A 12,653-nucleotide genomic window follows, 5' to 3' on the forward strand; every position below is an offset into this window, starting at 1 on the left:
CATAGGCATCTAAGGCAGGAACCTCGGCAAGAGGAGAACACAGGTTAGTGACCATGTCTATTTGGCGGAAGATGCTAATGAACGTGTGGGTCACTGACCTGTTTTTAAAGTTCAGTCTGAGCCCAGGCGACGAGGTAGGTACCAACAAGACACGAGGGGTGCCTCCGAAAGAGTCCCCGACACTGAAGTCCCAGAGGTTGGAGGACCGGCAGGCTATCAGAACCGAGCAGACAAAGGAAGGGATAACCCAGAGGGTGAAGCCAAAGCTGGTGTAGAGGACATGCTCAGGAGTCAAAGTCAGGAGATCATAGATACCAAGAGGTACCAAAGGCCAGTATCTATCAGTCAACATGTCCTTCTCTGTGGGAGTGATGTCGGCCATGTATCTGGTCAAGGGGATCTCAGGTAAGAATATATTGCAAAGCTATGTGTATACTTACTTGGATATTCTACTTGGATACAATTGATTAAAAATAAAAAATAAAACATTTCTCCTGACCCCCCCTAAAAGGTGAAATATCGAATCCAATAACAGATAAATAACAGATCAGATTTATCCTTTTATTCATTCAATGTAAAGCTAAGGCTATTTAAATTCACCATACCTATAGATAAAGCAAATTAACATTATATATATATATATTACTCCTTTTTTCCCCAGGTGCCCATCTGAACCCCGCAGTGACTCTAAGTTTCTGTGTTGTGAGGAGGGTAAAGTGGGGAAGGCTGGTACCGTACTGCCTCTCCCAGGTGCTCGGAGCATATGTGGCATCAGCGCTGGCCTATGCAGTCTACTACGGTTGGTCTTATCATCTTACTGAGCTGTTCCAACTAATAAAAAGCATTGAGTGCAAACGAACCAAGTCCCAAAAAAAAAAGGTCAACTTTTTTTTTTTATCTTCTCAACACTTCTTAACACAGAGACTGAAAAATAGGCCACATAGTTATTGCATTTGAATAGATTTGAAACAAATATCTGGTTTTGGAGTTTGCCGGGCACCCTCTTTGGTACTCCCAGTTTTGATTACAACCGAGAAACACGCAACAACACAACATTTGCCAGAAAGGACACTGTAAAAAAAAAAAAAAGGCGTATATATTGGGGGGAATGTCGGGCTACCCTGAGAAATTTCATGCATTTAAACTCAAACGAAACACCCCAGGCTAGGACTGAAACCCAGGATGTTCTGGTTGCGCGATAAAAATATTGCATTTTTGTGATCAATAATCCATTTTAATTGACGCAAAGAATGAGAAGCTTACTAAAGAGTTTGACTGCATTCAATCTAATAATTTTTTATCATTATGATGCTTTCCTTTTAAAACTCTCCAAAACACCAGGGATGCTCAGATTTCCACACATCTGCAACCAAAAGTTTGTTTCTGATGTTAAAACATGTTTCTGTTCCAGATGCTATAATGGAGTTTAGTGGAGGAGTCTTGACCGTTTATGGCCCAAATGAAACAGCATCTATATTTGCCACATATCCAGCTGAGTACCTTACATTAGGCAGGAGTTTCCTTGATCAAGTCGGTGTTTTTCAAATTTAAAGCACTGCTTTGATAAAATTCCACAAACCTGTGGTGAATGCATAAATCTCTCTCTCATCAGGTAGTGGGTACTGGCATATTGATGTTATGCATCCTAGGTTTGGAAGAAAAGAGGAATACCCCTGCACCCTCAGATCTGGTTCCTCCTATAGTTGCAACAATTGTGCTCGGGATCGGGATATCCATGTCAGCGAACTGTGGCGCTGCAATAAATCCTGCTCGTGACCTTGGGCCACGCCTCTTCACTTTGACTGCCGGCTGGGGGACTGAAGTCTTTACGTAAGAATCTTATCTTGGTTTGCCTATGAACATCAACACTCTCAGAGATTATATGTTTTTAAAAGAAACAGCATTTTCATACTCTTAGGATACAGTGTGTACCGGATGAGGTATATCACCTTTTATTGAGCAGATAATATCAATGCTGTTTTCTAACAAGAAAGAGCTACTATCATGAGAAGGATTTGAAAAATACATTATTTTCTGCTTGAAGCAACCTTTCCAGTTTTGTCTCTTTCTGAAACAGAAGCAATAACACTGAAACTTTTTTTAATCTCTTCTTTTTTTGTGATTGCTCCTCAGGTGTTACAATTACTGGTTCTGGGTTCCATTGGTGGCTCCACTTATTGGAGGCCCTCTAGCGTCTCTGCTTTATTTGATCTTCATTGAATGGCAGCTGCCTGACCCAGAACCCTCTCCAAGCCTCTCAACAGATTCCAGCATTAAAAACAGCATCAAACCACCTGCAAGACTGGCAATAGGAGGCGACCTAAAGTCGACATATTTTTAGATTGGTAACATAATAATAGTGTTCTAAAGTTTTACAACCAAATAGATGGCATAAGCAGATTGAGTTAAAATGTAGTATATATTTAGGTATTTCTTTAAAGTGCATACATCTCAGGTGTTCCTTTTAAAGGAGTTAAAAATATTTAATATGAAACACTAATAATGTAAAGAAAAATTTAAAAAGTAATAATTCGGTTTGTTTGTGTGCACAGTCGGTCCCTGATTTAATGAGTTTAATGAGTTTCTAGAGTGGGTCACCCTTGGTTAAAGGATCAACTGTTCAATATGTATCCTGTCTCTCTACAAAAGGTTTTGTTGGGATAATTATCATTGAAAATGTGTGAGTTTATCACACCCTGGTATGGGCTGCCTGTTGTGCGTCAGAACTGATGTTTTAATCTAATTAGGACAGTTCCTCTGTGTGGATATACAGTTATAATCTTCATTTTGTACGTGACAAAGATTTGGAAATGGAATGAGTCCTTCAGCTGAGAACGAAGTGTAATAGGCAGGCCAGTACAAGAAGAAACATGACAGCTATCACATTTAGAGTCAGTTTGAAAATAGATTAAATAGATTCTATAAATAATTTAATTTATCTTTAACAGGAGAGAAACAAGGTATTTTAGCTCTTGGTTTTAATATAAGCTGAATGTGGCCAAAATAACTTTTACATCATACAATCAAATTACAGATTAGTGATGACATCAAGCTAGTAAAAACATTTAATGGCAAACATGAAAACGCTTTTTTTTTTTTTTTGCATGACAACAATTGAGGTCATTTACTCCTTATGGAGAACCATTTGTGTGGATTATATGTGATATAACAATTTATCACTTTGGAGACATCTATTACTGTTAACCCCCGCCCCTCTTTTCAGTGCAATTTATATGCCACTTTTCAAATGGAGAATGTAAAAACACAATTTTTTTTACCCTTGTTGTGGTGTGCAATTAGACAGTGAGAAATTCTACAGAATATCAGCCTGCCACTTGCTAGTTTAGAGGCTAATACAGCCGCCAGCTGCTCTGTGTGAAATATAATCCTGACAGATTGATAGGAAACACAGGTTTGAGCCTCATAGGTCAACAAACAATAAAATCTGAGCAGCAGCAGGGATCAAGCTCAACCTGACTAAGAGGTTACGTAAGGCTTGCCATCCACAACGTCGGGAAGTTAACCCATGGGGTTCCCCCCCTTTTCTTTTTCTTATCAATTACTGTATTTTTTTTTTTATTTTACATGACCTGTTATTAAAAAAAAGGATTGAAAGTTTGCTGTTCTTCTTCTGAGATATGGTTTTTGCTTTGGTGTGAGTTCAACAGAGAGGAGAACCTTATGCAAGCAAATCTGGGCCTTCAATAAATCCAGAAAAGAGAGAAGAGGGTTTAATATTTATTTAAATTAATAATTTATGTATTGAATTGTTTAAATTACTTTTACAACAAAAACTTTTAAATAAAATGCATAAGATGCCCCCTCAATACATTTATAATGATAATATGAATGTTACAAAAATCGAATATTTAAAATTTCTTTCCAGGGTCCAAAAATTTTGACTGTTAGTTTAATTGGCTTCTCTAAATTCTCATTAGGTGTGATTGTGTGTGTGAATGGTTGATTGTCCTGTTTTTCTCTGTGTTGCCCTGCAATGGAGTGGCGACCTGTCCAGAGTGTACACTGCGTCTCACCCGTAGACAGCTGGAGATAGGCACCAGCAGGGATAAGCGTAAAGGAAAATGGATGGATGAATGGATTCACAATTTCTTAATAATTAGGATTTAATTGAGAACATACCTACCACCAATTTTATTGCTACCCCTGGTAAAGATCTGAAAGTCTTGAAATAATATCAAATTTTGAAAATTCTTTATGATTCAGTTTCAGTTTTTACAAAAGCATCCATGACACATCTATCGGCTCTATCATTCTTTTGTAATTTGTAATATAAGTGGATCTATGTGTTTGTGTATTTTTAATTACTTAATGTAACTTCCAGCTCATTGGAGTTCAAAAATCAGAGTAAGACTCCAAGGAAAACAATAGTAACAATCAAGCTCAGAGGACGACTAAGGCTGTACACCGTCTCCATACATTGTCAGGGGAACAGGAAGGGCAGTGATCCACTGGAAAAAAGAATTATGGACTTGGAACATTAGGAACTTTGTTTTCATATTTTTGTTTCTCTTTTTAAACTGTTTTTAAGTATTACTGGAAAGATGTTTTCATTTTATTATGATATTTGATACTATGTATAATCGCTTTTTTTATGTGTTTTTAAGGGATGCCTTTGGACCTTGAGTTTATCAATTAAAATAGTGCTTATAACCCCAAAAATGTGAAGACAGTTTTTTTTTTCCCAGAGGGAGATACTAATACAATAGATATTTTTTTTTTTTTTTATGAACATTCATCCATCCTTTTTATCCTATTCTGTCAGAGTCAGGTGGGACCGCTGCCTATCTCCAGCTCTCCATAGCTAAAAGGCAGAGTGAACTCTGGACAGGTCACCAGTCTGTAACAGGGCGACACAGAGACATATAACCATGCAAACACACTTAAGTACAATTTACATATGCCAATTAACCTAACAGTAACACGGAAGGACATTCAAACCCCAATGCAGAACGTATCTAGGAATCAGACCGGGGACCTTCTTGTCCCGGCAACAGTGCTACAAACTGATCTGAACAGTGAGAGGGTGTTGTAGAGCGCAAATTAAACAGCAGAGGGTGCAATGATGCCAAATAGATAAAGGCTGTAGATAAGGTGCCTGTTTGGGCTTAAAAAAACAGCTGTGGATAAAATAAAATAATAAAAAAAAATGGGGGGAATTGGTGAAAACCAGTTTATTAGCTTGTCTTCAGAGCTGCAGATGTAAGACAGAATGAGAGAGAAATGTAAAGCTTGCCAAAATTACTTTACTGGGAACAGGAAGTTAAGCTAAAGAAGTTGTAGTAAGTGAAACCCTCCCTCCCACCTCCTCTCTCTCTCTCTCTTCCTCTCTCTCTCCTCCTCTAGTCAATGCCAACCCTCCCTGATCTTGACCCATTGAATCTTTGCACAGCATCCACCTCTGCTCTACTGTCTTCTATTCTTTTCCAAACTGAGTCTACCAATCGTAAGGTTGTATCTAACTGAACTCTGAACCTCATCATGACCTAAAACTCTGCACAATTTTTCTCCAGAAACACATTTCTGATGCAAAGTTGAAAAAGGTAGGAGGATTCTGAGCAGTAAAACAGATGTTATACATGTGGTTTTCTTTTTTGATGTTTTACGACTTATAGATGTAAATTTATTTCTAAATGTTTGTAGTATAACAAAGTTATCATTCATACAGAGCTATTTTTGTCGAAAATGTGGTTAGTTTGGGGGAATTGTTTTTACAAAGTCACTGTCGCTTTCTATGACTCATAATGTTTCTGAAAGTTAGAGTTCCTCTTGTTACCGTAGACACAAACTTTACTCTCATTTACTGAAGGAGTCCAGTGTGATAAATATCTTTCTAAACTGACTTCATCTGTACATGGTGCGACATGAGGTGTTAATAGGAGCAGGTGGACCGGTGGGAACACTGGAGACACTGTATTTTAATGTATGTAATTTGTCTTTTTTCACTCTCACTTTTTCACATTTTTGTGCATACAAGCTCTAATATCTCTGTTTTTCATGGCCAGTTTATGTGAAAAAGCTAAACTAAGCATATATCCATGAAGGGGAAAGAAAAAGAAACATGATTTTCAACCTTGTACCTCTGGCTGACTGGTGGCCAATCTCAAATAGCCATAAAAAAAGATGTTCATTATAGAAAAACATTGGAAGGAAGACTAGGGAGGGAATACTGCTCTGACAATATCAAATTACGCTATTATCCAACAAAAAATTGTATTCAAGTTACCCAGTGTAGTGATATCATTGCAAAAAACAATACAGGATTGCTTAGCACAATTCTGTTTTTTGTGCCAAAGTCCATGTACATCCATTGTTCAAAGGGTTGCTTCAAGTACAGGCCCTCAGTGATTTGTTAATAAGTTAATAGGATGTAGCAGAAGATGAATTCATATAGACTGGATGGTTTATATGTCCCATCTGGCTTGGGAAGGCATTGTGGTGTCCTCAGGTCAGTGGAAGCCAAATAAGGGCTGAATCTACCAAGAAAAGATTCTTTGAAAATACAGAGGCAAGACTATGGCCCCAATCCCAATGTTCACCTTCCACACAACCACTAACCCTAACTCTCTACCACTACACCCTCAAATTGAAGCCACAACAGTTATAGCTTTGTAATCCTCCCTAGAAAATCAGACACCCCTCAAGAAGTGTGTTGCATGAAGAAAAACAAAACAAAACAAAAAATTATAAGGAAATCTTGCAAATGTAACCATAGTTCCCTGACAATAGGAATATTTGTGTTTTATTACAGTTCTCATATAAAGAAGCATACACATTAGTTATGTTTAATCCCATATGAAATCCAGTAACAATCTTGTGAAATAATTGGGTGGCCCAGTTGTTGACTCATGAAATAAGTTTATGTACAGTAGATCAGTTCTCACTACGGTAATGACAAAAGTGTTGAAGGTGATGTTGCAGTTCAAGGCGAGAAATTTCACCAGGGGATTTTCACCACATTGAATCCTCTACCTTTAGATGATTCAGAGAGGTAAACATCTACTTTCATGTCAGCAGTGATGCACATAAAACCCAGATGTCCGGAGCAGGAATTGAGTTTGTCTGTGGTGGTTATAGCAGTTTTAACGGTTTAGAGAAGATGTCAGTGACAGACGGGCAACATAAGAGTGAAAAGGGTATGAAAACTGAAAGAGTATAGAGGTGAGAGGAAAATGACAAGCTGCTCTTGCTCTAAGGTGTTGTACACATGAAATGTTGCAGCATGCTAAAGGAAGGAAATAAAAGGTCAGATTTTCTGATGCTGTGATATGAGTAGAGGACTGTATGATTTCTGAAACGCGTTTAAGTGAATTATCTTAAAATTTGGGATTTTTTGCAGGTATTTTAATGTTAGCATGTTTTCCTCTGCTGCTTTTTGGAATAATATTTTTAATGTATGTTTCTTTGTTCAAAGCTCACCCTGCTTCCCTGCCTCAGGTGTCTCTATGGCCCTCTCCATTAGTTTGTGTACTATTTTCCTTTGTCTTCATTATGATGTTTGCGAGACTACTCTAAATCCCCCTGAATTAAGGTAAAGAGTTTATGAATTAAAACACAGTGGTAATATTTGAAAATCACGTCATGTACCAAAGAAATAGCCACCTTTGTTTTTATCTTTTCTTTTTTTCTATTTCTTTTACCACAATGATTTTTTCGTAAGGTTTTAATTTTCAAAACAAAGTTAAAATTTCCATCAACTTAAATGGTTTCTTCTTTAAATCCAAAAGTACATAAAAGAAAACACTTTATCCCCACAGGAATGACTGTTATTCCTTTACTTGCTAAAAAAGTCACAGGGAGGCTGTAATATCCAAATGTTTTGTTGCCACTGTGGGTTGTGGAGTGCAAAGAGTAACAAGATAGGGTTCACAAAGAAATTTGATGATATACAGAAGGACAGAAAGTGATTCTAGAAACAGTAGCTGGAAGTTAATCTGCCCAGCTTGCATGAAGAAAGGCAGAGCTGCTCTTTCTCAAAGAGTATCGATTGGGTATTTGCTGCCTTTAGTCTGTGTCCATTGTACTGTATGCAGTGCTAAACCCGAGAGAACGACTTGTAATGGCTCATCTGTCATCCTCTGCCTCCAAGATTCTGTACTTAACTTAGACAAAATGCAGTGAATACAAACACCAAGGAGCTCCACAGTAACAAGCCAGTATAATTGAGCTGAGAGGGACACTGCAAAGAAGGGAAGAGATTTTTTAGTATTGTTCTTCGGTCTTCTTAACCGAAGAGAGGGGAATGATAGGGGATCTGCTTGAAGCCACCAGCTCCTCAGAGAGCGTCACAGAGACGGATGCGGCTCTCGGCTGAATGTCATTTCCTCATTACTGCGCTCACAAAGCAGAGGATGGTCTGCTGGATGAGAACGTTAATTCTGTTGTGCAGAGATCTGAATGCATTACTGGTTTAGATCTCATTTTTATCAGTAAATATGCTGTATCGAGTGATTGCATCCAGAATCAAACATTTAGATTTTAAATCAAAAAGGCAATTGTTTATTGACGCCTTTTGCGAGGTGTCCTGTTTTTGTGGTTTTCACTTCATTTTCCCTCCACCTGCTCTGAATCACTACAACCCATAGCTCTTTATTTTGTTATGTAGTTTGTCACAATAAGGCATCTGCTGATCTTACAGAACTGCCTTCTCTTCCATCTCTACAGACAGTCTCATGGGCCTTAGCAACAGGACGGCAGCAGAGTGGAGATGTTCAGAAAGAGGCCTCCTCCAGGTCAGCACCTCATGCCTTCTTTATCAGAGTACTAAAACTGTGAGAAATAGGAAGTGAAACACACCTAAAAATATCCTGAAGCTGTTTGGGTCTCAGACATTTGTTTTACAGTAGACATTTAAGCACAAAGGGTTCAAAACACAAATGTCAGAGTAAGTATTTACACAGTAAACAGAATGTGGGAAAATATTTCTTTTATTATTTAAAGACTATATTCCTGACAACAAAGTCTAAATGGAAAAGAACCTCAGCAACCCGAGATCCATCCATCCATTTATACGTACATACATACGTAGGTACATCCATACATAAATACAGACATACATATTCCCTGCTTTTTGTGGTTGACCTTATTCTGCTGGCTCATTTCTGCCAAGACCTACAACATCCACTGTATGAAGATGAACATCAGCTCTTCCAAGTCAGAGATTATGATTCTGGTGTTTTGCCTTCTTTAGGTCTGAGGAGAAGTACTACCTAGTTTGGCAAAGTTTAAGTATCTTGGGGAGAATGGAGCGTGAAATCGATAGACGGATCAGTGTGATGTGGACGCTGCACCAGTCTGTTGTGGTAAAGGGAGAGCTGGGCCAAAAGCCAAAGCTCTAGATTTACTGGTTGGTCAGTGCTCTGGTCTACATATGTTCATGAAATCTGAATTATGACAGAATTTCAGCCAGTGATACAATTGGCTGCCCACTATGCCGGTAGTAGAGCCGCTTCTCCTCCACATCGGGAGGAGTCAGCTTCTGTGGCTCAGACTTCTAGTCCGGATGCCCCTTTGACGGCTTCCTTGAAGGTGTTCAAGGCGCTTTCCACTGATAGGAGGTCCAGGGACAACCCAGGACACACTGAAGGCACTATGTCTCTCAGCTGACCTGGGAGCACCTTGGGTTTCCCCCAGAGGAGCTGAAGGAGGAGTATGGAGAGAGGAAAGTCTCTGCCAAGACTACTGCCCCCGAAGATAACACCATTCTTCTGTTAGCAACAACAAAAAATTTCAGGTTTTTAAGGGTGTACTTTAAATAAAAATATAATCTTTCAATCAGAAGAAAGTAAAATTAGTAAAAAGTTAGAGCAGCATCTCCAGAAATATAACTATATATTAAAGGTATTATGGAGTGATTTCTAAAATCTTTCAAAAGACCTCTCCACTTTAAAAAACAATGCATTTGCGAGAGCATGCACAAGCCCATTTCTACTCGCTGAAAGTTGCTGTTCTCATAGCTCATACAAGCTTACTGCGTCTGAATGTCCATCCTAACCCCTAAATCCTTCAATCCCTATATAGATTGGGGACGTATCGTGAACTCAGTCAACTTACCGGACAGACAGACGATCACTTCTCCGCTGGTCCACTGTGCCGTGCCTGCGTGCAAAACTTTCCAGCACATACCTGCGTCTCCTGAGGCCTTTCTTTTCTTCTCATACATTTCGTAGACACTTTTTCCCTTACGACCCACAACCATTTTCAAAGGATCGCGGTGAGAAAGGGGAGCTTTAATGACTTTCTGAAACAGTAGCTCACCACATATAGATGCCTGAAATTGTGCATGCCCAATAGAAGATAGCTAACGGGAGGAGCACATAGAAAGGCCTTATATAAACATATCACCAGAATGATTGACCACTTATTTATATGATCCACCCGGAAATAAAAAATCATCCTCTATACCTTTAACAGTGTGACTCATGACAACCTTTGATTTTTGTTCTCTCTCCCATGGGCTCACAAAGATGAGTGAAAAAATGCAGCTATAAGAAGTTGTTTCCACAATCTTTTTCTGACTCCACGGACATACACACAGAGAGCTGGCAGGTTCAGATGCATGTATCGAGACTGGAGAGAAAAAACTCCCCTCAACAAGGAATAAACCTCCAGCAGTACAAGGCTCATTAGATATGTTTACATGGACACAAATAGTGATATTGAAGACCTGATCAAATAAAAAATTTGTAACGTAAACATGTCAGACTGAAGTTCTAATCCATTTTGATCTGATTTGACAGAAATTTAATTCTGGAGAGCTTTTGCCAATCGCCATCCGATTGACATCTATGTACAGACCCATTGGGAGAAATATAATTTCCACTTCTCATGTGTGAAACATCAGCATGGCACTGTTCTCTTTACTTCTATCCTTCATGGCTCCTGGTCTCTGGTGGAGGAGGTGGCACTAAATGTAATGTGAGATTGAACATGTCATCCTGCCCTGTACCCCTTAGCAAAAGAGTATTACCACATGTACTGCTGAGCCACTAGCTAAAATGATCAACAAACGTATGGATACAAAGATGCTACAAAGGTCCATAATGGAAAAAATTACATCAACAGAAGAAATGAAGAAGAAAAAATGTGAGTGGCAGGCACAAAGAGTAGCTAATTTTTGCTTAGGTCAGATTGTGGAAATTCTGTGAATATGGAGCCTAGGCGGAAGTTCAACTGAAGAAACTCATTGCTCTCCTATCCACCTGCGTCACAGCCAATCAACTTTGAATCACACCTCCACGAAAGCCAATCAGCATCCAAAGTTCATCTTAAAAGGCGTCCGATCCACTTGTGTGCTCCTGTGCGCAGGTGGTGGATGCGCTTCAACCCACCTCCAGGCCCTCCTCCACCATCCTAGCTAAAGCTTCATCAGAGTGTCATTCCTCCTGGACTCTTACTGCGTTCCCTGTCTCATCTCAAGCGGTCCGGCAGAAGACCGCCATGTTGAGCCTGGTTCTGCCAGAGGTTTCTTCCCAACAGGGAGTTTTTCCTCTCCACTGTCGCTCCATGCTTGCTCGTCAAGGACAGGTTCTATCAACCTGTGTTATCCAACTGGACTTCCATCTTCCAGGTACCTGAGTGAAGCTCTAGTATCAGCTCACGCAGTCCACTGGATCTCCCCATAAAGCTCAGCATACCGTCTCGCTAACCAGCAGTCTACAGACTGACCAACTTCATCATCTCCACTCCACCACCAGTTTCAGGCCTGGGGGGGAAACAGCCCTATGCTTTGCTCCTGTTCATGCATATCTATCAAAATTAAGCGCTCTGTTTCCTGCCGAGGTCTGAGCGCCAAAGACAAAGTAATTGTATCAATAAATTTCTTCTAATTGTCTTTTCTCTTCGTGTGAGATTTTCAGATTGAACTAAATGAAGCTAGTGTGGTCAGCCTTCTGCTGAGGCTCAATGAGCCTGACGGTTAGTTAGTTGGTTAGTTAGTAAGTTAGTGTAAAAAACAGAGGAATAAATATTACTTAATTTATTTTCACCCTCCAAATGTCTCTTCAAGTTTTACCTGGGTGAATGTTCCCCCTCATCATGAGTGTTTTGTTGCAATTATCTTGTATTTTGTGGCGACAGGAACCCTCCTTCTCCTCAACCTTCAGTTATTCATAGTGTTCTTTATCAGGTGAAAGCTCCTCTGGAATCACTCTTATCGATATACTATTTAAAATGTTCAAGACAGGTTTTGTTTGCTTAATTTAACAAAAAAAAAAAATTATATATATATATATATATATATATATATATATATATATATATATATATATATATATATATATATATATATATATATATAAAAAATTTTTTTGTTGTTGTTAAATTAAGCAAACAAAACCTGGATGCGAGCTGATAAATAAAGCTGCATATATAAACTAAATGGGAACGATTTGTGTCTCACGTGGACCAAAGCATGAGTTGCAGCACGTGCCACTTGCTTGACTCCGCCCACTGCGGCTCTCCATCTCTGGCTAAACTCGCATCATTTTGGCTCTAAACTCCTCTGACCATCTCAGCGCCTCTATCAGTGTGATTTTAAAGTCAAAATGTTGCACCTCTCCCTCGGCCGTGGTGTTCTTGCAGAAGCGGTTTCCATGAAACTGGGTTACGTAATGTTACACGTTGGGCTGTGTTTA

At 39.2% G+C, this 12,653-nt stretch overlaps 2 protein-coding genes across 2 annotated transcripts in view; both read left to right on the plus strand.

The window, feature by feature from the left end:
• The first annotated feature begins 324 nt into the window (after positions 1–324).
• Positions 325–3,970, plus strand: LOC119786703 (aquaporin-10-like). The gene is made up of 5 exons (XM_038290182.1): positions 325–405; positions 662–799; positions 1,412–1,530; positions 1,613–1,830; positions 2,134–3,970. Exons 1-5 carry the CDS (start codon positions 351–353, stop codon positions 2,339–2,341), a joined length of 738 nt encoding a protein of 245 aa, XP_038146110.1. The 5' UTR covers positions 325–350; the 3' UTR covers positions 2,342–3,970.
• A 1,428-nt stretch (positions 3,971–5,398) lies between these two features.
• The window catches only part of atp8b2 (ATPase phospholipid transporting 8B2), a 37,355-nt gene continuing 30,100 nt past the window's right edge, over positions 5,399–12,653 (plus strand). The window contains exons 1-2 of the mRNA XM_038290165.1: positions 5,399–5,561; positions 8,683–8,750. Of these exons, the coding sequence (XP_038146093.1) occupies positions 8,726–8,750 (25 nt within the window). The 5' untranslated portion in view covers positions 5,399–5,561; positions 8,683–8,725. The remainder of the gene's footprint in view (positions 5,562–8,682; positions 8,751–12,653) is intronic.

The sequence above is a fragment of the Cyprinodon tularosa genome, unplaced genomic scaffold (assembly GCF_016077235.1).
Source record: "Cyprinodon tularosa strain WSP-4 unplaced genomic scaffold, ASM1607723v1 ctg277, whole genome shotgun sequence".
Lineage (NCBI taxonomy): Eukaryota > Metazoa > Chordata > Actinopteri > Cyprinodontiformes > Cyprinodontidae > Cyprinodon > Cyprinodon tularosa.